The sequence below is a fragment of the Rhinolophus hipposideros genome (genome assembly GCF_964194185.1).
Source record: "Rhinolophus hipposideros genome assembly, chromosome: 22".
NCBI classification, from domain to species: Eukaryota; Metazoa; Chordata; class Mammalia; order Chiroptera; family Rhinolophidae; genus Rhinolophus; species Rhinolophus hipposideros.
This window is the reverse complement of record NC_138068.1, coordinates 24,878,827-24,905,729: the sequence shown is the minus strand read 5'-3', so window position 1 is coordinate 24,905,729 and position 26,903 is coordinate 24,878,827. Positions and strand designations below refer to the sequence as shown.

Sequence of the window (26,903 nt, the reverse complement as noted above, 5' to 3'; positions counted from 1 at the left end):
TCATTGTCATATGCAGGTAGGGAAGCAAAGGAGAGAGAAGCTCCCACCTTAGAGCAGCTCGTATATCTCAAGCGTTTTCTTATCTACCTCTCCTCATGTTACCCAAGATATTTCAATTAGCCAACAAAACTCATCATCCAGGAGGTAAATGAATATGGATTTTCTTCATTTTGATTCATTAACTCTTTCCTTTACGTAGAGGAGTAAGATGGAAAAGTCTTACCTCACTCTCTTCTATGATTAACCTGCCATTTAAAAAATGCTCTGATCTGTCCGTGTTTTGCTAACTGATAGGTACTTACAGGATGCCGACTACACGTGCTGACCTGCAAACGCTTGTGAGGAAACAAAGGAACCTGACGTGGTCTTCCTCCTCCCGTGCTCCTTTCATTATTTCCAATCCCACTTCATGGGTATTCTCTCCTTCATGGGTGTCAGCATGTTCTGCCATTTTCTGCAGCAGCATTATTAGTCTCTATTATTTCTTAAAACTTTACCCCACTATCTCCCTCTCTGTATTGCTTTGCCTGAAGAATTAGGTAACTAGTCCAAGATCACAGAGCTAGATCTAGTGTCTAGATTCATCAATTCCCCATTTACTAATTTTCTGAAGGGAAACGGGAGAAAAATGGCAGGACACCTGTGGGAGGTATCCCCCAAAGCTGATTTATATAGTTCCAAATCAATCTCAAGTCTCCCTCTACCACTCCTCTGGAGTCCACCACACAACTTTTTTTGGTGTCTTCCAGTCTTTATAATGACAACTGTTTCTGTTTGAAAGTTTCTGCTCCCAGTTCTCACATCAGCCAGGTCTCAGCTTAAATGAAACCTGCCCCAGTGAGTTATGGTAGGACCATTCTCAGCCCCTCCCCGGTCCAAATATTCACTATCGTAGCAGCATGTTCATTGCTCTCACGGAACTTGATTATATATACATATTTATCCATTATAATCAAGACTCTGTGCTCAATGTAGATCAAAGCCCATGTCTGCTCTGCTCACAGGATCTACCTAGCACCTAGCAAAGTGCCCCAAACATAACAGGTATCCCAAGTAGTAAGTAGACTGATCAACCTACCCCTTTAGGGACTAAAGTCCTCCTTAAAAGAATCTCAGTTCCTGAAACTGAGTTCCTGTTCCTGAAACATTAAAATGATTCAATATGCCTAGGCAAGGCCAGAAACAAATGTAAATCCTCTCTAGAAAAAGACATGATCCCAGGTTTCAAATTATTTCTGCAAACAATTTTAAAAATACAATGTCTGGTCCATGAGGCAGTAACATGAGAATAGACAAGCATTAAGAATTTCAGCCACAATCAGTTACATACATATAGTGTAACGGCAGAACTAAAAAAGAAAAAAGACCAAATAGAAATTCTAAAACTGAGAAAATACAGTAGTTGAAATAAAGATCTTAATAAATGGATCTAAAAATGGATGAAACACAACTGGAGAGAGAATTAAGGAAATGGAAGACAAGTCTAAAGGAAGTACCTAAATAAAGCCCAGGGAGGCAAGAAGATATAATATACAGAAGAGAGGCTGGAGAATACAGTGAGACGATCTAACCTACATGTAATTTGAGTCCTAGACAAAAGGAAAGAGAGAAATAAGACAGGAGAAATATTTGAAGAGACAAAGACTTCTGAAAATTCTCCAAAATTGACAAAAGACATCAAGACAGATTCAAGAAGTCTTAAGAACCCCAAGCAGATAAATAAAAAGAAAATCTGTACCTAGATGTACCACAATAAAACTTCAGAAAGCTAAAGAATTGAAAAAAAAATTTTTTTAAAGCAGTCAGAAGAGGAAAAAACTGGTAGATTTTTGCAGAGATGGCTACAAAATCCCCTCCCATTTCTGTACACTTATCTTTTATAATGAGAATGGCCAACCACATACTGAAAAGCCAAACACTGAAATCAGTTCACTAAAGCAGGACAAGAAAAGCATGTTGGCTATCACTACTATGATTTACTAATATTCTAGAATCGGGCCAGCATATGGTCTCTGTTGCAGCTACTTAACTCTGCTGAAATTTGAATTTAATATTATTCACATTTAATATATTATTATTCTTTTGAGTTTTCCCCAGCCATTTAAAAATGTAAAACCTATTTTGAGTTCAAATGTCATACAAAAAAGGGCAGTAGGCTGGATATGAGAGGCAGGCCATAGTTTGCTAACCCCTGTTCTAGAAGTTCTAGCTAATGGGATGAGAAAACAAAATGAGATATAATTATTAGGGAACCCTCCCTCCAAAAAAATTATTTGCAGATGAAACACTGTGTGTTTAGGAAAAAATTATATAAGTAAAAAAAACTTCAGTTCATGAACTAAAGTTCATAAATTAAAACTGAAATGGGGACTTCCAGTCCAGGACAAGATGGCATAAGGATATTCCATTCTTTCCTTCCCATTAATTACAACAACAACAAAAAATACCCAGATAAAATTCATGAAACAATTGAAAAAATATTCTGAAAAACAGAAAAAATAAGAGACACTGGCTAAGAACCTTAGGAGACGAAGACTGACGCCGTAGGAAGTTTCCTATTTTTTTGTTTGGTTTGCCTTTAGATATGTCCTGTATGGTCTGAGCTCTGGAGAGGCCCACAAGTCAAAACCACCAATGATCACAGGCAAAAAGGAGCCAAGAAAAGTATGCTTTCTCTAGACAAAGGACCTGGAGAAGCACAGCTCAGCAAGACAGAAATATTTTGACCATACCTGTCCTACTCCAGAAAAGACAACAACAAAAAATGTGGCACCCCTCCCTCTCTTCACCAGGCACTATGGCACAGGAACTGTGGGCAGAGTTCTGTTTCTAACCCTGCCCTGCATTAACGAGGCAGCACGTTTCCCCTCCCCATTGCAGCTGGAGAGATTGTGGGTGGAGCCCCATCTTCCATCTCCACTCTGGAATAACAAGGCGGAGTTCCACCCCCAGCTCAACTAGAGACCTGTGGGAGGGTTACCGTGAGGAGGCAGCTAGAGAAACGAATCCTCTAAATACATGTATAAAATCCTGAGTGATTAATGTGTAAAGTGACCAGAAACAACACAGCAACACGTTTCGGAACTGAACACTGATCTGGAACAACACGCAGGTTTCAGGTTGGCCTCTTGATAGCGTACAAGTAGGGCAGGCCAGAACAGCACAGCAAGACTTTGAAAACTAGTCTGACTTTTGAACTATAGCAAACGAAAGTGAGCCAGTATGTGTGTTCTAAACCTAAACAGGTGGACTGCCTGTTCAATATAAACTTTTAAATAGGAAACAGAATACTCAAAACGTCTAGGATGTGATCCAAAATGACGTGTCATACGAGGAACCATGAAAATCTCAACTTAAATGAAGAAAAGGCAATCAACAGATACCAACACCAAGATGATAGAGATGTTGGCATTATTTGAAAAGGATTTTGGGGCCGGCCCGGTGGCTCAGGCAGTTGGAGCGCCGTGCTCCTAACACCAAGATCACCAGTTCGATTCCCACATGGACCAGTGGGCTGCGCCTCTACAGCTAAGATTGTGAACAACGGCTCTCTCTGGAGCTGGGCTGTGGTGAGCAGCCGGAGGCTGGTGTGGGCTACCATGTGCTGCCAGGAGCAGCCGGTGGCCAGCATGAGTGGCCAGCAGCCAGCATGAGTGCCGGCAGCCGGCAAGAGCTGCCATGAGCTGCCGTGAGTGGCAGACCTCAGCCAGGGGGAGAGCAAGACTCATAATACCAGCATGGGTCAGGGAGCTGTGTCCTACACTAGACTGAGAAACAAGGGCTTGAACCGGAGTGGGGGGAAAGGTGGATAAAAGGGGGGGGAAGGATTTTAAAGACACTATTATCAAAGTTATCAAACAAGAAATTTTAAACACTCAGCAAATAGAATATTCTTATAGAGTATCAAATGGAAATTTTAGAATTGAAAAATACAATAGCTGATACTGAAAAAACCCACTAGACGGGCTCAAGAGCAAAATGGAAATGATATGAGGAAACAATGAACTTAGAAACAGATCAATAAAAAATGTCCAATCTGTGCAACAGAGAGAGATTTAAAAAGAAATAAACAGAGCCTCAGAGTCCTGTGGGACTATAATAAAGATCTAACATTTGTTAGAATCCCAAGAATGAGAGAAGAAAAAGTGCAGAGATGAAAAAATATTTGAATAAACAATGGCTGAAAATTTCCCAAACTTTATTAAAGATACAAATTTTCAAACTGCTAAAAAAAGACAAAGTCCTTTAGAAAATTAAAGACAAAATCCTGAATACTGCTACAGAGAAATGACACGTTACTTACAGAACAACAACTCAAAAAATATTTTTCATCAGGAACTATAGAAGCTACAATGAAATGTATAATATTTTTCAAATTTCTTGATATTTCTTGAAAGAAATATCAAGCCAAAATTCCATACAGAGTAAACATATCCTTTGGGAACGAAGGTGAAATAAAAACAATGGCAGATGAAGGAAACTAAGAATTGTCACCAGTAGGCCAACTCCAAAAGAATGGCTAAAAGAATTTCTTCAGAAAGGAAGTAAACGATAACAGAAGGAAACCTCTAACATCAAGAATACAGAACAGTGGAAAGGAATACAGAATACACACATACATACATACATACATACATATTTTATACATGTGTATGCATACATGTGCACACATACACTAATTAAACAGTCCTTTTCCCTGAGTTTTAAAAATTATGTTTGATGGTTGAAAGTAAAAATTATAGCATTGCCTTGCAATTCTCAATGTATATAGAGGTATATTTAAGACAACTGCATTATAAAGGGGGGAAGGTAAAATAACCTAAAAGGTGATAGGGTTTCTACTTTCCAATTAAAGTGGTAAAAAGTTGGTATTGTAGACTGTGAAAAGTTATGCACATATATTGTAATCTCTAGAGGAATCATATAAAAATTATACAAAGAGATATGCTCAAAACACTATAAACCAAAATGGAATACTAAGAAAATGTTCAAGCAACCCAAAGGAAAACAAGAAAGGGAAAACATAAGAACAAAAATGAGAAAAAAGAAACAACCAAAAAACCAATAAGATGGCAAAAATAAACATAAAATATCAATAATTACATTACATATAAATGGTTTAAATAAACCAACTAAAAGACAAAGATGAGCAGAATTGGTTTAAAAAGGATAAAGACTAAAAATCCTCAACAATATACTAGCAAATCAAATTCAACAATACATTAAAAAGGTCATGCACTATGATCAAGTGGGATTTATTCCTGGGCTGTAAGGTTGGTTCAATAGCCGCAAATCAATTAATGTGATACACTACATAAACAAAACAAAGAATAAAAACTATATGATCATATCAATAGATGCAGGAAAAGCATCTCACAAAATCCAGCATCCATTTACGATAAAAACTCTCAGCAAAAACAAAACAAAAAAAAAACTCTCAGCAAAGTGGGAACAGAGGGAACATACCTCCACATAATAGAGGGAACATACCCCCACAACTAACATCATACTCAACTAAAAGCTAAAAAGCTAAAAGCATTTTCCTTAAGTTCAGGAACAAGATAGGAATGTTACTTTCACCACTTTTATTCAAGATAGTATTGGAAGTCCTAGCCACAGCAATCAGCAAGAAAAAAGAAATAAAGGGCATCCAAATTGGAAATGAAGAAGTTAAACTGTCATTATTTGTAGATGACATGTTCCTATAAATAGAGAACCCTAAAGAGTCCACCAAAAAACTATTAAAACTGATCAATGAATTCATAAAGTAGCAGGATACAAAATTAATATTCAAAAATCAATTGCATTTTTTTAAAAGATTTTTATTGGGGAAGGGGAATCGGACTTTATTGGGGAACAGTGTGTACTTCCAGGACTTTTTTCCAAGTCAAGTTGTTGTCCTCTCTATCTTAGTTGTGGAGGGTGCCGTTCACAGTTTCAAGTTGTTGTCATTTCAGTCTTAGTTATGGAGGGTGCAACTCAGCTCCAGGTCCAGTTGCCGTTGTTAGTTGCAGGGGGCACAGCTCACCATCCTTTGCGGGAGTTGAGCCGGCAACCTTGTGGTTGAGAGGAAGTGCTCCAACCAACTGAGCCATCCAGGAGCTCAGTGACAGCTCAGCTCAAGGTACCTTGTTCAATCTTAGTTGCAGGGGGTGGAGCCCACCATCCCTTGTGGGACCTTGAGGAATTGAACTGGCAACCTTGTGGTTGAGAGCCCACTGGTCCATGTGGGAATCAAATTGGCAGCCTTCGGAGTTAGGAGCATGGAGCTCTAACCACCTGAGCCACTGGGCCGGCCCTCAATTGCATTTTTTATATACCAATAACAAACTATCAGAAAGAGAAATTAAGAAAGCAATCCCATTTACAATGCAATTTTTAAAACTGCATTTAAAAAATAAAACACTCAGGAATAAATTTAACCAAGGTGGTGAAAGACCTGTATTTGGAAAATTAAGACACAGAAGAAAGTGAAGAAATACAAATAAATGAGAGCATATACCATGCTCATGGACAGAAAGAAGTAACATCATTAAAATGTCCATACTATCCAAAGCAATATACAGATTCAAGGCAATTCCAATCAAAACACCAATGGCATTTTTCACTAGAACTAGAAAAAATAATCCAAAAATTTATATGAAACCACAAAAGACCTTGAATAGCCACAGCAATCTTGAAAAAAAAAAGAACAAAGTTGAAGGTATCACACTACTGATATCAAACTATACTACAGGGCTATAGGAATCAAAACAGCATAGTACTGGCATAAAAACTTAACACAGAGATCAATGGAACAGAATAGAGAGCCGAGAAATAAAAACCCACACCTATTTGGTCAATTAATCTATGACAAAGGAGGCAATATACAATGAGGTAAACAAAGTCTCTTCCATAAAGGATGTTGGGAAAACAGAACAGATACGTGCAAAAAACTGAAACCAGATCACTTTCTAACACGATATACAAGGATAAAGACTTAAATGTAAAACCTGAAACCACAAAACTCCTAGAAGAAAACATAGGCAGTAAATTCTGACATTGCTGTAATTTTTTTTTTTTTTTGGATATATCTCCTCAGGCAAAGAAAACAAAAGGAGAAACAAACAGGACTACATGAAACTAAAAAGTTTTTGCACAGCAAAGGAAATCATCAACAAAACAAAAAGACAACCAACCTACTGAATAAGAGAAGATATTCACCAACGATACATCTGATAGAGGTTAATATTCAAAATTTAGAAAAGATACCATGAAAATAATCAAAACAAAGTTGAAGTAGCTATATTAATATCAGATAAAGTATTCTTCAGAGTGAGGAATACTATCAGGGACAAAGGGCCTGATAAATGGGCCCATTCACCAGGAAGACATAAAAATTCTATATGTGTATGCACCAAAGAACAGAGCTTCCAAATACATGAAGCAAAAACTAGCAGAATTTATCTAGACAAATAAAATTGTAGTTTGGGAGTTCAACACCCTCTCTCAGTAACTGATGAAACCACCAGATGGAAAATCAGCAAGGATACAGATGAACAATACCATCAATAAACAAATCTAATCAATGTTTGAAGGATACTCTATCCAACAATAGCAGATTAGATATTTTTTTCCCAAGCTTCTGGAACGTTCTCCAAGACAGACCACATCCTCATTCCTAAAACATACCTTCACAACTTTAAAAAAGAAGGCTTTATCACTATACATATCACAGACGTTAAAAGGATTAGGGAATATCATGAACAACTCCACATACAGAAATTCAACAATTTAGATAAAAATCATACAATACCCAAATTCCCACAACTATTAAAGAAATGTTTAACTTCTGAAAAATAAATCTGTAGGCCCAGATGGCTTCACTGGCAAATCCCATTAAACATTCAAAGAAGGAAATAACACCAATTCTCCACAATCTCTTTCAAAAATATAAGAGGAGGGAACACTTCCCAACTCTTTTTATACCAGCATTATCCTAGTAACAAACCAGACAGTAAACAAAAACTACAAACCAATTTCCCTCATGAAGATAGAAACAAAAATCTTCAAGAGGATATCACCAAACCGAAATGCATCAATATATAAAAACAATACACCATGATCAACTGAGGCTTATTCCAGGAATGCAAGGCTGGTTCAATTTGTTAAAAAATCAATGTGAATCACTGATTGAAAAAGCCCAAATGATCCTATCAGTTGATTGAGAAAAAGCATTTGACACAACCCAACACCCATTCATGAGAAAAACTCTCAGCCAAGTAGGAATAGAAGGAATCTTCCTCTGTGTAATAAAAGGCATCTTAAAAATAAAAAAAAAAAACCCAAAAAACAAAAAAAAGAAGCCTAAAGTCTGATTACTTTTGTCCATGAAATCATTAACAAGACCAAGATGTCTGCTCTCACCACTCCTATTCAACACATACCACAAGTCCTAGCTAGTGCAATACAGCAAGAAAAGAAATTAAAATTTCCATAAATTGGAAAGAACTAAAACTGTAGTGGACATGACAACCTACCGTGTTTCCCTGAAAATAAGACCTAGCTGGACCATCAGCTCTAATGCATCTTTTGGAGCAAAAATTAATACAAGACCCGGTATTGTATTATATTATATTAGACCGGGTCTTATATTACTTTAAAATAAGACCCGGTCTTATATTAATTTTTGCTCCAGAAGACGCATTAGAGCTAATGGTCCGGCTAGGTCTTATTTTGGGGGAAACATGGTACAAAGAAAATCCCAAGGAATCTACAAAAAAACTTCTGGAACTAGTAAGTTTAGCAATGTCACCAGGTATAAGGTCAACACAGAGAAATCAATAATATTTCTATATGCTAGAAGACTAACTGGAAAACAAACTTAAAAGCATACCACTTACAGTCACTCCCCAAAAGAGGAAATACATAGGTATAAATCTAACAAAACATGTTGGGGACTATATGCTGAAAACACTGATGAAATAGTAATCAAACTAGACCTTAATAAATGAAAAGACATACTGTATTCACGTTTTGGATTCATGACCAGGATGAGAGTCACCATCCTAAAGGACAATTGTATGTTTTTAATCACAAAAAATAAGTTACTTTTATAGGAAATAAAGTGGAATGGGAGAAAATCTGATTTTAGCTTTATTTTGTGAGGACACTAAGTTGGGTGACAAAGCCTCTTCACAGCTCTGGTTTTCTCTTACCTTAGTTATTTGAACTGCATCATCCATCGCCATTCATTGGAATTCCATAAATATCTTTTTTAAGTTGTGTCACCTGCAACTAAAAAGAAAAAATCTTTAGAAAGATAAAATAGCCCTATTTAAATGCATGGACTGTTCCCAGGGAAAGGAGTACACTCTAACAAGATGCTTCATAGAACCCTGTTGAATATTCCAGAAGCCACAGGACAAAGCGCCATCTTAAAGTACTTTAGATCACTGAAAAGCTCATGAAAATGGGATTCAACAAGAAATTACGTCTTTCCATTGGAGACAAGATAGAACACTCCTCCCTTATCACCAAACTTGGACTATTCCACTGCAATTTTGTTTATGTACCATTAGGTGCCCCCAGGGGACATTTGGCAATGTCTGCGCTAGTTTTAATTGTCTTACAAATCACAGGACAGTCCTCAAAAAACAAAGAATTATCCCCAAATGCTAAGGTTGAAAAACCCTGCACTGGTCAAAGACTTATCAGATTCAAGCTCTGTAACTCATTAGCTGTGACCCAAGCCAAATTTATTAACCTCTTTAAGCCTCAGTTTTTTTTCTCTTGGAAAAAGAGTAAGTCTCAATTAAATGTTCTGTCACATTCTAATTCTTAAGGTACTAAAATAATCAAATTTATATTGAAATAATACCTAACTTTTAAGCATATGCAATGGGCCTGACATTACTGTTTTGTGTGTTCTACCTCATTTAACCCTCAAAATAAAGCAGATGCTATCATTACCGTGTTTCCCCGAAAATAAGACCTAGCCGGACCATCAGCTCTAATGCATCTTCTGGAGCAAAAATTAATATAAGACCCGGTCTTATTTTACTATATATAAGACAGGGTATAATATAATAAATATAATAAGTATAATAAATAATAAAATATAACAAAATATAATATAATATAATAAATATAACATAATACCGGGTCTTATATTAATTTTTGTTCCAAAAGACTCATTAGAGCTGATTGTCCAGCTAGGTCTTCTTTTCGGGGAAACAGTATCCTCATTATTCAAATGAATAACCTGATGAATGGAGACTTGTCTAGGGTCACAAAGTGATAAACAGCAGAGCCAGGATCAGAATCTGGTCAATCTGATTCTAAAGCCCTCATTCTTATCATTATGTTCTCCACTCCTCTGGATCTGAGGACTGAGGATTAAGAACCACATTTGTTAATTCACAACTCACTAAACCCCATAAGAAACTGTAGATCAGAAACAGAGAAGTGACACCATTTCCCAGCTACAAATTAGCCAAGATTAAGAAAACAAGACTCAAAGCTGTTAAGGACGTGATGCCACAGGTTGCTCATACTTTGCAGTGACACACTGTAGAAGACAACCCCTTTCAACAAAAAGGGTCTTCAGAATGTTTACATATTTCAATCTGTTTTACTTCTGGGAATCTAGTCAAAGAAAATAATCTTAAATATAGTAAAGAACTTCATACAAAGACATTCATTGACTGCCCAATGAATGGGCAATGTAGTGGTCCAAGGCCCTAGCATTTCCATCTGGAGAGGTGCTGATTCTCGATTGGGTAATATGGGCTGGCAAAGACTTTGTCAGGTGTGCAGTACAATCTGGTGGCTTCCCATACCCAATCCTACTGTTCTTTTTTCCTCACAGGCATTACTCCCCTATGTCGACAAAAGAAAGTCCAAAGCTATAGAAAAATTTTATAAGAGCTTATTTGAACCAAATCTGAAGACATGCCCGGAAGCAAGATCTCATCGGACTGAGAAAATGCTCTGGAGACTAGCAGTTTGTCAGTTCTTTTTATACATATGGAATCAAAGGAGAAAACGTAAGGAAGGTTACATGAAATTCCCTGGTGGTAGATTAAAGAGGCGGGAGAAAGCAAAGCAGGGAAACCTCTAGGATTGGATAAAGAGTAAAATGGAGGGATACATACTTCTTTCACATTGGTGAGTACAAGATAGTTAACATTTAACATTCACAGTAAATACATGGTATGCGGGCAGTAAGATAACAATGAGGAGTTTCGTGGTCCTGTGCTCTGGTACCGGGTCGTGCCTCGAGGCATCTGGAAAAGAAAATTACTCTGACATTTCAAAAGCATGTTATCCTAGATGTGTAAGAACACTGGACAGAGCTCGCTTAAGGAGAAGACTGACCTTTGCTGAGGAAGCTATAGACCTGGGACGTGAATACCCACCAAGACCTGCCCAGTTAGGAATTTATGATCCGACCATCCTGTGTGGTTTTTTGGTCACTGAGTTTGTCAGGCCCGCCATATGGCCCTCTGAGCTTTCCAGGTCTGTAGCCCCTTTTACATTTGCATGAATAAGCCCTTTTCCCTCCTACTCACTTCAGTCAGCTTCCTGGAGAGCCCAACTGGCACATATATTAAAGGTATTTATACTGATGGAGAAACAAAAAACACTGGGGGAAAAAAAAAAGACTCCCAATAAATAAACCCAAATGTTAACAATGGTGCAATCTCTGTACTATCCAAGTATTCTTTAACTATCATCTATTATTGAAACATAAAAAAAATAAAAAAATAAACCATTAAAGGAGACCTTTATACTAGATTTTGTTCCTAAACAAATATTCTTATGGCAGGAAAAATTGGTACATTTTGTAAACAATGTGCCCAAATTCACAGAGGGTGAATCATAATCAAACTGCTGGAGTTCCTCAAAAAAGCATATGTGCAGGTACTAATGCACAAAAGCAGCCACACACAACAAATTTGAGCACAGCTGTAATCAATAAAACTTTATGAACACTGAAATTTGAATTTTATATAATTTCCATATCATAAAATATACTTCTTTTGATTTTTTCCAACCATTTAAAAATGTAAAATTAATTGTTAGTTTGTGGGCTGTGCAAAAACTGTCATCAGGTCACAATTTGTCAACTCTGGTCTACCCCCTTGCCAAGCCCAAAATCCTAATTGTCCCAATTCCTTCCTCTCTCTTTGCCACCAGAGTCGATCATTATCTTTAGCAAAGTATTTGTCACACAAACTACTGCAACTGTTTATGGCCTCCCTCAATTAACAGTAAGATACTTGAGGGTAAGACCTGTCTAACTAATATCCACAGAGAATAGCAGCGTCCCTAGAACACACACTGGAAGCAATATATAAAAGGGCTCTTTCTTCCTTTAAGTCTTTCCCCTAGTTCAAAATTAACTAGTACAGAGAAAATTCCACCACCGTGGTAATTAATGGTATACCCTACTCATTTGACTCTTTTTTTATTCTAAGACATCAGTTTCTTTTTAGTTTAGCTTATTCTTGAACCTGATAGTAAGGTTTAAACGAAAAACAGTAAATTTTAAAATGTATTAAATAGAGGATCAGGCAAACATGGAGCATATTCCTTATGAAGCATAAATAATAATGATCATTACTATTCAATGCTTTAATAACTGCTTCATTTATGTTTTCTGGGTTCTTTTTCTGCTTTTCAAGGCCAATGAATGTTGCTTGGATCTTTGAAACAATCAACTTGGTCAAATCTTGGAAGATGCAAACAAAGTGGCTGATTACCAATTATTAGATTGGTGCAAAAGTAATTGCGGTTTACATATACAAAAATAAATTCAAAATGGCTTAAAGACTTAAATGTAAGATCTGAAACCATAAAATATCTAGAAGAAAATATAGGAAGAAACTTCACAGACATTATCCGGAGTAAGATTTTTACTGATATATCCCCTCGTGCGAGGGAAGTAAGAAAAAAAATAAACACGTGGGATTACATCAAACGAAAAAGTTTTTTCACAGCAAAGGAAACCATCAATAAGACAAAAAGGGATCCTACTGAATGGGAAAACATATTTGCCAATGATATATCTGATAAGGAGTTAATATCACAAATCTATAAAAAACTCACTCAACTTAACTCCAAAAAAACAAACAACCCAGTTAAAAAATGGGCAGAGGACTTGAAGAGACATTTTTCTAAAAAGGACATACAGATGGCAAACAGACATATGAAGAAATGCTCAACCTCACTAACCATCAGAGAAATGCAAATAAAAACCACAATGAGATACCACCTCACCTCAGTCAAAATGGCTATCATCAATAAATCAACAAACAACAGGTGCTGGCGCGGATGTGGAGAAAAGGGAACGTTTGTGCACTGTTGGTGGGATTGCAGATTGGTGCAGCCTCTATGGAAAACAGTATGGAGGTATCTCAGAAATCTGAAAATGGAACTACCCTATGATCCAGTAATTCCACTCCTAGGCATCTATCTGGAGAAATCCAAAACTCCAATGCAAAAATCAGTATGCACTCCTATGTTTATAATGCAGCACTTTACACAATAGCCAAGACATGGAAACAACCGAAATGCCCATCGGTAGATGACTGGATTAAGAAACTATGGTACATTTATACAATGGAGTATTACGCAGCCATAAAGAAAGAAATCTTACCATTTGCAACAACATGGATGGACCTAGAGAACATTATGTTAAGTGAAATAAGTCAAAAAAAGAAAGACAAGTACCATATGATCTCACTTATATGCGGAATCTAAAGAAAAGAATAAGTGAATGAACTAATCAGAAACAGTTCTGGGGACAAAGAGGAAAAACTGAGGGTTGTTAGATGGGCGGGGGGGTGGGGATAAGGGGAAAGGTGAGGGGATTAGAAAACAGTTGGTAACCACAAAATGGCCTCAGGGTTTTTGAAAAATAATTTCGGGAACGTAATCAATAATGTTGTAAAGATTTTGTAGGGTATCTGATGGACACAGGTCCCATTTGGGAGACCACCTCAGGGAAGATGTAGATGCTTGATCAATGTACTGTACACCTGAAGCTGAACAATAATGAGTGCCAACTATAATTTTATACATATAATGTGATGGCTCGGTGCCATGTCGGAGGGATAGTGGAAGGGGGGATGGGGGAGGGGGAGGTTTACAGTGTGAGGGATATAAATGATGAACGTCTAAGTAAAAAAACAACAACAACAACAACAAAGTATTACTCAGAATGAAAAAAAAAGTAATTGCGGTTTAACAGGTTAAATATAGTTGCAAAAACCGCAATTACTTTTACACTAGCGTAATAGAGATAATCAGACACATCAAAAAGCAGCAGCTCGGGGTGGCCAGATGGCTCAGTTGGTTAGAGCGCGAGCTCTGAACAACAGGGTTTCCAGTTCGATTCCCACATGGGCCAGTGAGCTGCGCCCTCCACAACTAGACTGAAGTCCAACAACTTGGAGCTGACGGGCCCTGGAGAAACACACTGTTCCCCAATATTCCCAAATAAAAAACTTAAAGTTAAAAAAAAAAAGCAGCAGCTCAACAAGAATCAGGATAGTACTACCCACTTTTTGCGTGCTTATGTGTCAGGCAACGTGTCAAACTGTATAACGTACATTATTTAAAATTACCTGCAAAACAAGCACAGCAAATAGATGCTTCAGGTTACAGATGAAGAAACTGTGGCACAGAGCAGTAAAACAACTTGTCCACAGCCAAGCCACTGGTAGGTGGCTAGACTGAGACTCAAACCCAGGTATATCTTATTCCAAAACCTATGCCCTCACCCCTTGGTTGAATAGGACCTATAACCAATGTACATCAATAGGCACATGAGGAAAATGGCTTCTCTCTAGAAGGAGCTAAATAGAAAGCTTCAAAGTCTTGTTTGAAGTTTATCATGAGTTTTATAAATTGTTTGACAATTTTAAGTATAGTGCAATGTACAGAGCCAGTGACAGTAATCACTGTCTGACTGAATGAATAAAATAAACTGGAAGAGTAATTCCTTAATATAGCAGAAACTCCTACACCAAACACGGGAAACAAAACTTTGTGGCAAATTAAAGAGACACTGTCATGGTTCCATTTCCTACTGTTAATAGAGCCATTGCCAGGAAGTCCCATTCTTACTATAGCAATCACTGTTCTTGCTATTCACCACGTTTCTGCCTTTTTGCTTCCTCAGGAAACAGACAGGAAAATCAGGCTCCTGGTCTCTTTTTTAAAGAGGAGCTGGCTTTTAAAAATAGAAATTAATAAATGAATATGTAAAAAGTAATTTTATTCCTTGGCTGACACCCAATATTTCTGTACATTAAACTCAATCTTTAAAGCACGCACCTTTTTATCTGGCAATACAGCAATCTAGAAAAACTACCAAAACTCTTCAGCTACTAAAATCTAGAAATATTGGATAAATGCTAACATCCTTTGAAAAGTTTAGCTAAGTTCTCAAGAAAGTAGAGAAAACTGCCAGTGGCATGAAACAAAGAGTGAACCAAAAGCCAGAGCTGGACGTATGTGCTGACCACTGTACTGGCCCCAGAAGCATTTAAGACACTTCAGTGACCAGGAGAAGTGGAGAAAAGGAGACAGAAAGCAGGAGAAAAGTAGAAAAGGTCCTTGAAAAAGGTGGAGTGTTGGATCCAAGACCTCTTGCAAAGTTGTGGCCCTCTGAGGTCTGTGTTCTCAGTGAAAATAGACAAGGAAAATAATCCACGGGGACCAGCCCGGTGGCTCAGGCAGTTAAGAGCTCCATGCTCCTAACTCCGAAGGCTGCCAGCTCGATTCCCACATAGGCCAGTGGGCTCTCAACCGCAAGGTTGCCAGTTCGATTCCTCAAGTCCCGCAAGGAATGGTGGGTGGGCTCTGGCCCCTGCAACTAAGATTGAACACGGCACCTTGAGCTGAGCTGCCTGCTGAGCTCCCAGATGGCTTAGTTGGTTTGAGCGCATCCTCTCAACCACAAGGTTGCCTGTTCAACTCCCGCAAGGGATGGTGGGCTGTGCCACCTGCAACTAGCAACGGTAACTAGACCTGGAGCTAAGCTGCGCCCTCCACAACTAAGACTGAAAGGACAACAACTTGACTTGGAAAAAAGTCCTGGAAGTACACACTGTTCCCCAATAAAATCCTGTTCCCCATCTCCAATAAAATATTAAAAAAAAAAAAAAGAAAAGAAAAAGTAAAAAATCCACGGCATAAATAAGACCAGAACGCTTGTCTGCCTCAGTTGGAGCTGTGGGGTAAGAGGAAAGAAAGGCTCCCCTTGAGAATTTGAAACCATAGAAATATGCTTCATATAAACTTGAGGTCTAAGTTTACACTATTGTATGATCTAGGACACCACCGACACCACCACCACCACCACCACCACCACCACCTGGGAATTAACAAAACTAGCCCATGCCAGTGATGCCCCTAGATATCTCTAGTAGAAACAAAAGTAAAACCACTGTGGAAACTCTCAATACAAAATGCATAGGATTTAGAATACAGAACAGTTTCACCCCAATAAAAAAAAAAAAAAGAATAAAATAAAAAAAAGAATACAGAACAGTTTCATAAAGACTATAAAATAAGTGTGTTTAACAATGATTCAAGATATAAACATCAAAACCTTAAGACATAAAACAAACAAAACAACAAAATGGAACTTCCAGAGTAAAACACAGTCACTGAAATCTAAAATTGTATAAGTGGGTTAACCACTGGAGAAGACATAGCTGAAAAGAGAATAAACTAGAAAATATATCAGAAAAATTTATCCAAAATGCTGCACAGAAAAAAAAAATTCCCTGATCTAGGAAAATAACTGCAGAACTAAAAGATATAAAGCTGATTATAAAATTTACATAGAAATGCAAAGAACTTAGAATAGCCAAAACAACTTTATAAAGAAGTTGGAAGACTACTTGACAGTGAAGAAGACAGTATGGGTATAAGGACAGACACATAAAACAAGAGAATAGACTGGGGAGTCTATTCTCCATAAACAATGCTAGAACAACTGGACACCCATATGAAAAAAAGTGAACTTTGACCCTTAGTTTTATGCAATACACAAACATTAACTTGAAAAGATACCAGTCCTAGACCTAACTATAAAAGAAACAAGCAGAAGAACACATAAGAGAAACTTCACAGTTTTGAGACCACGTATAAATTTTATATTACTACATAACAAATTACCAGAGTTCAAGGTCAGAAGCCCAGGCACGGGGTCGCTGGTTTTCTGCTCAGGGTCTCACAAGGATAAACTCAAGGTGTTTGCCAGGCTGTGTTCTTATCTGGCACTCAGGATCCTTTTCACATGGATCCAATTTCACATGGTTGTGGCACAAATCAGTTTCTTGCAGTTGTGGGACTAAGGTCCCACAACCACTTCTTCCTTTGCTACCACTTCTCATTCATGGGCCATTCTCAGCTGCTAGAGGCCATGTATAATACTTGCCATATGGACCACTCCATATTCAAAGCCAACAATTGAAAAAAAGTTTCCCTCTTGTTTAATTCTCATGTTTCAAATCCTTTGACTTCTGCTGACTCTGATTTCCCACCCAGATAATATTGGTTCACGTGATTAGATCAGGCCTAGCTGAATAATCTCCCTTTTGACTGACTCAAAGCCAGCTGATTAGTAACTTCATTACATCTTTAATATTCCTTTTCTAAGTAAATGTGACATAATCACGGGAGTAAAATCTCATCATATTCACAGGTCCTGTCCACCCTCACAGGAAAAAAATTGTGCAAGAGTGTGGGTCATGGGGGGGGCGGTCCTAAGACCCCTGATGACCCCTTTGCTTACCACAGATTAGACAGACTTCTTAGATTGGACACAAAAAGTATGAACTATTTTTAAAAAGTGATTAATTTGGACTTCACCAAAATTACAACTTTCTGCTCTTTGAGAGACATCACTATAAAACAAAAAACCAAGCTAAAGGCTGGGAAAGAACATTTGTAATACATTATACGTGATTAATGAATTGTATCCAAAATACAAAAGGTGCCAAAAATATGTATACATATTTTAAGACAGGAAAAAAATGTATTAAAATTATGATGATGGTAACTGCTTTGAGCACCTCTTGTAACTGCAGAAGTCAAGAGTGACTTGTATTGATCTTTTGTTATCGGTATATAATGAGTATTACAATTTTAATAGTTTTTTTTGCTTACTTAAAATGTGTATACATTTTTTTGGCACCCTCTGTATAAAGAACTCCCACAGTGCAAGTATAAAATAATATTAACAAATAATAATACAACAAAAAAATGGGCAACAGGTTTAAAAAAGCAAATATATAAATGGCCAATAAGCACATAAACAGATGCCCAACATTACTAGTCATTAGGAAAATGTAAATGAAAACCACAATGAGACACCACCAGAAACACATTATATAATGGCTAAAAAGTAAAAGGCTGACAATACCAAATACAGTGGTACCTTGGTTTTTGAACATAATCCGTTCCGGAAGACGGTTCGAGTTCTGAAACGTTTAAAAACCAAGGTGCGGTTTCCCCATAGAAAGTAATGCAAAATGGATTAATCCATTCCAGACCTTTAAAATCAACCCCGAAAACTGCAAATTTAGCATGAATTTTACTATCTAATGATACCACAGATCCATAAAATTTACGGTGTTCATAAACCGAAATGTTCATCACTGGAGACATTCGAAAACCGAGGTACCACTGTAGTGGAGAGAATATGAAGGAACTGAAACTCTTGCACACCGCTAATGAGAATGTAAAGCATATAACTATGGAAAACAATCTGGCACTTTCTTACAAAGTTAAATATACACTTAAACTATAAAACCCAGCAATTCCACTCCTAAGACTGACACAAAAGAAACTAAAACATATATTCACACAGACTTGTACACACTTGTTCCTACCATGTTTCCCCGAAAATAAGACCTACCCTGAAAATAAGCCCCAGTTAAGATGTCAGCCAGACGGACGCCTTTAGTACGTTATGATGATGGTCCAGAAGAAAATGACATGACTGTATTTGAATAAATGTAGACTGTTGTACAAGAAACATTAAGACATCCCCTGAAAATAAACCCTAATGCATCTTTTGGAGCTAAAATTAATATGAGACCCGGTCTATTTTGGGGGAAATATGGTAGCAGCTTTAATTCGTACGAGAATCAAATAAGAAACAACCCAAATGCTTATTAACATATGGAACACAAACTACTCCGCCTTCCATATTCAACCAACTGTGGATCAAAAATTTTGGGGGCGGGGGGGGGTTACACTGTTGCTGACTTACTATATAGCTAGGCCTACCATAGTTGTGTATGTACTGAACATGTACAGACTTTTTTTCTTATCATTATTTCCTAAACAATAGACTATAACAACTATTTACACTGTATTAGGTATTATAAATTATCTAGAAATGACTTCAAGATACGGGAGTATGTACGAGGTTATATGCAAACACTACGAGGTCGGAAAACAAAATACAAGAACTCATCCTAGGAAAAGTGCTACCTACCTCATTGCTGAATATTACTATGGTCACCAATGAAGTTCGCCCCTTGGGAAGCTATGCACTGACGCCAGCGCCTAGTCCACTCTTCAAAGCAATTTTGGAACTCTTTTTCTGGAATGGCCATCAGAGCTGTGTCGTATTACCCTTGATGTCCTGAATGTCATCAAAATGTCTTCCTTTCAATATTTCCTTTGTATTTGGGTAAAGAAAGAAGTCATTGGGGGTCAGATCAGGTGAGTAGGGAGGGTGTTCCAATAGTTATTTGTTTACTGGCTAAAAACTCCCTCATAGACAGTGTCGTGTGAGCTGGTGCATTGTCGTGATGCAAGAGCCATGAATTGTTAGTGAAAAGTTCAGGTCATTTTCGTCTTTTTCACGCAGCCTTTTCAGCACTTCCAAATAATAAACTTGGCTAACTGTTCGTCCAGTGGTACAAATTCATAATGAACAATCCCTCTGATATCCAAAAAAGGTTAGCAACATCGTTTTGACTCTTAATTTGGACTGACAGAACTTTTTTGGTGGTGGAGAACTGGCTGACTTCCATTGTGCACTTTGACGCTTTATTTCAGGGTTGTATTGACACACTCACGTTTCATCACTGGTGATAACACAGCCCAAAACATCGTCTTGCCTCTCCAAAAGTACTTGGCAAACTTCGACTCGCCTTTGCTTTTGTTCATCGGTGAGCTCCTTCGGGACCATTTTTGCACACACTTTTCTCATGCCAAGATTTTCAGTAAAGATTTTCCTAACTGTTTCTCTCTCAATGTCTACTTAGTCTGCTATGCTTCTCAGTCAGCCAACGATTTTGATGAACAATTCGATGAATTTTCGCAATGTTTTCATCAGTTCTGCTAGTTACTGGCTGCCTTGACCTCTCTCCATCAGTGATACATTCTCTCCCCTCAGAAAAACGTTTAAGGGCGGCCGGATGGCTCAGTTGGTTAGAGTGTGAGCTCTTAACAACAAGGTTGCTGGTTCGATTCCCACATGGGCCAGTGAACTGCACCCTCCACAACTAGATTGAAAACAACGGCTTGAGCTTGGAGCTGAGCTGCCAGTGGGTGGCCAGTTGGCTCTTGGTTAGAGAGCGGTGCTCATAACACCAAGGTCACTGGTTCGAGTCCCACATGGGCCGGTGAGCTGCGCCCTCCACAACCAGACTGAAAACAACTTGACTTGGAACTGAGCTGCGTCCCCCACAACTAGACTAAAAAAACACAACGTGACATGGAGCTGATGGGTCCTGGAAAAACACACTGTGCTCCAATATTCCCCAATTAAAAAGAAGAAGAAGGAGAAGGAGAAGGAGGAGAAGAAAAAGGAAAAATGTTTAATCCATTTGTACACTGCCATTTTCTTCATGGCATTATCCCCATAAACTTGGACTAACGTGTCCCTGATTTCACTTCCACTCTTGCCAAGTTTAACAAGAAATTTAATGGTTGTTCGTTGCTCTAATTCAAGCTCAGACATTCTCTCTATGGTACACAAAAACACGCAACAATAATGAACACCACTCAGCAAGACACCGCCACACGTCGACAGGAACACAGCTGTGAGACACTGATATACACAGGTTATGAAACCTTACAGCGCTGTTTGTACAGTGCTGCCAATGTAAGCGCACGGTGGCAAGTTCATGAACTTTACTGTCACACTTCATATGCCATTTTACATAAGGCACTAGACCATCTGAGGATTTTGGTATAGGAAGAGGAATCCTGGAACCAATGCCCCGTGGAGACTGAGGGATGACTGACTGTATACTATATTCAAAAAAGAACAAAAGGAATTAACTACTAAATACACCTGACAACATAAATGTCAAAAACATCCTGCTGAGTGAAAGAATCCAGACCAAAGAGTACATACTACAGTTGACCCTTGAACAATGTGGGTTTGAACTGCATGGTCAATTGAAAAAAATCCATGTATAAGTTCAAACCTATGTTGTTCGAGGGTCAATTGTATATGATTCTAGTTATTAAACACTCTAGAAAAGACAAATGCCATTTACAGTAACAGAAAGCAGCTCTATAGTTGCCTGGGGCACAGGAAAGGGTTAGAGGGGAATGAGTAGGAAGGGCACAAGGAAATTTCCTGGAGCTAAGGAAATTTTATGTATCTTGACTATAGTGATGGTTACTCAGGTATATAAACTTGGCAAAACTCATCCAACTATGTATGGAAAATGGGTACATTTTATTGTAAGAAGATTGATTACACCTCAATAAAGTTGGTTTTTAAAAAGATAATCTCATTAATAGTTTGATATCCTAATGTTTGATAATCTCATTAATGTTTGATATCCTAATGTTTGATAATCTCATTAATGTTTGATATCCTAATGTTTGATAATCTCATTAATGTTTGATATCCTATCCTAAAGACATGCCTGCAATACAATCTTGCTGAACAGTTATTCGTATAAACCCTACATACAATGCAAAAGGTGACATAAAAGAGAAGTTAACAGATAATTGCTATTTAAAAGTCCATGTATCAATGTTATTACAGACCATATTAATAAATGGGTAAATAAAACACATGATCATCTCTCAATGCAGAAAAAGAACTTAACAAAATCAAACACCCTATTGTGACAAAAAACTTTCAATAATGCTCATAGTGGACAACAACGCTGTTCACTATGCCTTTTTCTGGTCATCTCCCAAATTTACCCACTTTCTCCTTTTTTCCACAGATTCACCATGCACTATAGACGTTACCACTTTCTGGAGTAACCTCATGTACAGATCAGCACATTTCCTCTTCCTTTTTCTAGATGTATTATATTGTTGACTAATACTGAGCTCATCGCCAACAGCACTGTAACTTATAACTGAAGAAAGTTTAACACATCTATTTTTTTCCATAAGGTATATATCACAGCCTTCCAGTGCTAAGGAATACTAGACAGCACTTTAGCCCTATGCTTGGGGGCCACTTTAAACAATGAAATCACAATAAAATACAAAAGTCATGGCACCAAATAGACTGCAAGAAGAATGCTTCACAGTATGAGAGCTACAACAGGAAAACCAGGAATGTATGTATTGAACCACACAGAATTTTCACCTCTCTGCACATGTCCATGAATGACCATGAAAGCGAGTACTGATTTGGGGGTTACAAATAAATTTTAGCAAGTAGGCGAATCTGCAAATAATGACGATCAACTGTATTTCCTTCCTTCCTGAATAACTCAGTCTAAAAACCACTACCAGGTTGTACTAAGCAAGGTGGGCATGCCCAGTCTCATAAAGAAAGACAGCCTGGGAGCATTAGAAGGCTTGATCAATTAAGTAAACATATTAAGAATAACAGAAACCAAGTTTCTTTGTCAGAGAAGGTAGTTATAAATATGAAAGGGAGAAAAATAAAATGAACTCTGAGGTGTTGGGCTGGAATCAGAAGCACCAGTGTGCACTCACAGCATTTTATACAGAGAAAGAATCAAAGAGTAAGAAAAACATAGACACAGATGCATGTATAAATGCATATCTATGTTTATGTATGTATATATATTAGTGTGTGCATTCCCTAGCTCTATCCACTGAGACGCCCTAGGAGCAGTGGTGCCCCAGCAGATCATACCTAGCATCCAGACTTGGTTTCTAAGTACATTCTCCAATAAAATAAACCAGGGCTCCTTGGTGAAATGACTGATTTCAGGGCTGGGGTAGGAAAACAGGAAGAGACTGAAATATCTTGTACCAGAAAGTAAGGAAGGGAAGTGATCAAAGAATGATAGGACATGTCAAAAGGATACAGGCGCCAGCTTAAAGCACTGGCCAAATCTGGGACAAATTCAGCATCAAATAAATTAAATTAATAGATAAAAATCTCACTGAATAAATTAGGAATCCGTCTAAGTCCACATTAATATAAGTTAATAAGTAAATGGAGAGAAAAGAAAATTTTTCCTTACAGTGATATGTCAATTGATGAATGTGAAAGGTAATGAAATTAGAAAAATCATTTGGCAACCACTGTAGTAATAATCCACCCAAGAAACATCAATGATGCTAAAACTCGTAGGTCAAAGTTCAACAAGGAATAATATTTACATGGTCACACTGCCTCTTTCTCACAAAATATTTATTGACTATAAATGGAAAAACACATAAATTTACAATAGAGAGTACTGTAAGACGACACCATCTTAATCAAGTGATCCAGATTGCCACCATGAAAAAAAAAGGGACACGTGGAAATTGTATGCCTCTGACAAGATAGAATAATACAGAACCATTTGCGTGGTATTCCTGACAAAACACATACTCTGAATCTAACCATGAAGGAATCAGGCCCAAATTGAGGAATAATCTTCAAAATAATTAACTCTTCAAATTATCAAAATGATCAAGTCAAAGACAGACAGGACAACTACATGCAATGTGTGCTTCTGAACTGGATTCTTCTGTTATGCAGGATATAACTGGGACAACTGGTAAAACTTAAATGGGATCTGAGGATTAGCTGGTACTACTGTATTACTATTGAGTTCCTGATTTTAATGGGTGTATTGTGGTTATATAGGAGAATGTCCCTGTTTGTAGGAAACACACACTAAAGTATTCAGGGCTGATGGGCATCAAGTGAGCAACTTACTCTCAAATGGTTCAGGGAGGGAAAAGGCTCTTTGTACTATCCTGCAACTTATCTGTAAATTTAAAATTATTTCAAAATAAAGGACAAATACAAAACAACAAAAAAGCACACACTAATGTCTCAGTATTATAAAAACCTAATTCTTCCTTAGTAAAATTTCTGGATAGAACAGCACGCCGCCGCCGTTACCCCTACTTACTTTTACTAGCTTTTATAACAATGTATCAAATTTTCACAGTACTCCTCAATAGAAATTTCTGTGATGTTGAAAATGTTCTACATATGTGCTGCCCAGTATGACAGCACAAGTGATTGGTGACTATCATATTGGACAGGGCAGGTCTAGAAAATAGAAGTATAAGCCATAAAAGTTTAAAGTGCTTTTTCATTTTAAAAAAATTGTTTTAATACTAATTAGATTTGAAAACAAATTACTTCATTTTTTCTATAGTTGTTCATAGACTAATGGCCCTGTATAGTTTTCAAAACTCCTGTCTTCTAATTTCTTAATTAAGTCTGAATATCTATTAGAAGCAACTACCTATCTTTAAGTTTGAGAGCAGTTTTTGTTTTTCTTTAAACGGACTTCCCTTTTGGTATACCACTCCCATTGACTCATACCCATGTCTTCTCTACTTTCTGAAGTATGCCTTCCTAAAATCTAGGGACATATCAACCTAATATCCTCATAAAGTTAAATCACAAAGTCCCTTTCTCCCCCACTTCCTATAATTTACACTACTCTTACTCCCCCTCATATTCACCTTCCCCCAGTGGTAGCTGCCACACTGTATATAATTGGTGTTACAAGTTTATTTCTTGTCATGTTCAGGATAAGGTTCTTCCTGATTAGATCAGCTTATTTCAGGACAAGCACATTATTCCTTTTCCACATGAAATATACTTATCACTTAGCCAATCATTCCAGTATTTTAAACCAAGATCTAAAAGCAAAAGTCTAGCTTAATGACATCATCTGCATACACTATAGGAGAAGAATAACATGTGTCAAGCACATCAAATTCTACAACTCCTGATTTGAAAAGAAATGCACAGAATTCTCATCCCTAGTGTTTTCACCTTGGTAACCTGATGCCTTGAGCAAATGCATTAGCAGTCACTCACCTACCAGGTTCTGTTTTTGTTCACGACTGGCTTAAATTCAGAACTAGAAAAAAAACTGGCTTGTACACAACAGGCCCCTGAACTTAACACGGATGCCTTTAGAAACATCTTTAGAAACATTTAACAAATCTAAAATAATTTACAATCCTTCCAAAGGTAGAACTGTTTTAAGAGTTAATCTAGAAGAATCCTACCTTCCTCACTTTTATTAATAGCTATTTAAAACAAGAATAAAATTAAAAAGGAATTTAAAATTCCTAACATCAACATTATTTATAAGATGCTTAATGGAACCAACAAAGTTCCATCTTCATTTGAAAAATCAAACGCTAGACTTCCAAGTCAAAAAGGTATTAATATAAGCAGTGCCCATTAGGTTGTCCCTGTAAAACCCCTAAGAGGATACAAAAGCCAGGATTAGTGTGGGGGCCTAACTCTGCAGGTTCTGTCTTCTGAACGATAGCAACTTGTAGAGCATAGCAGAGGCAGGAAGAGAAAGGACTCACCCTTTTTCTCTACTTCATTCAGGAATAAAAAACACAAGGCAAATGATTTCAAATAGATTCCCCTGTCTCTTGATGAGCTGACACTTGTTACCCAATACTGCTCAGTTGTTTACTCAAGGAATCAATGCCAAGTTTAAAGGGATTGAAGAATTAGCTTCTGTGAATAGTCTGTGTGGAACAACTACAGCCCAGAAGTTGAGAAAATACTAATTTAGTACAACGTAAAATGGAACCTGCTAAGATGTGCTATAATTGATGATGGTAAAAATATGCCTGGAGTAGAAAAAAGGTTAAGCTGGATAATTTATAAAGCTTGTGAAGATGTAAGGGTAGTTATTCATTATATTTTTCATTAGCGGATACTCTAGAAAATATTTAAATTTATCATGTTTTATTGAATCAACAATATTGATGGTGAACTTCATTTGCTGTCATAGACTTTACCATTGTCAGAAATAAAAGCTCAGGGGCCGGCCCAGTGGCTCAGGTGGTTGGAAGCTCTGTGCTCCTAACTCCGAAGGCTGGCAGAAGGCTGGCAGTTCGATTCCCACATGGGCCAGTGGGCTCTCAACCACAAGGTTGCCGGTTCGATTCCACGGCTCCCCCAAGGGATGGTGGGCTGTGCCCCCTGCAACTAACAACTGGCAACTGGACCTGGAGCTGAGCTGCACCCTCTACAACTAAGATTGAAAGGACAACAACTTGACTTGGAAAAAAGTCCTGAAAGTACACACTTTAGTTGTGCTGTCGTGGCTACCTCGATGTCCTGAATCAATTCAAAATGTTTACCTTTCATGGTCATTTTGACTTTGAGGAAGAGCCAGAAGTCACATGGTGACAGATCCAGTGAATAAGGTGGATGAGGACACACCATAATGTTTTTGATAGGAATTGCCATATACCAGAAGCGATGTGTGACTCGGAGCATTGTCATGATGGAAGATGAAACCATTTGTCCATTTCATATTAATGCATTGTTCATGAGCCATGATTTACAGCACACTTCAACTGTAGCTCACACCCAACTGACTGCACCGAACAAGTTGAAATTTGTCACACACTGACTAAGGTTCAACGCCCGCTTCCCATGTTGAAGATCCCTGTCTTTCCATTGGCTGGCACTTGGAAGCAGCATTCACCGTATTTTTTTG

General features: G+C 37.7%; 1 protein-coding gene across 4 annotated transcripts in view; it reads right to left on the bottom strand.

Annotated features, from left to right (window-relative positions):
- The window catches only part of PTPRA (protein tyrosine phosphatase receptor type A), a 123,103-nt gene that overhangs the window by 74,332 nt on the left and 21,868 nt on the right, over positions 1-26,903 (bottom strand). For 2 of the 4 annotated variants that reach the window (XM_081033893.1, XM_081033895.1), the window contains exon 2: positions 9,198-9,276. In XM_081033893.1, coding sequence (XP_080890019.1) covers positions 9,198-9,230 — 33 coding nt within the window. In that variant the 5' untranslated portion in view covers positions 9,231-9,276. The remainder of the gene's footprint in view (positions 1-9,197; positions 9,277-26,903) is intronic. The other 2 variants (XM_081033896.1, XM_081033894.1) reach the window with 1 other exon arrangement.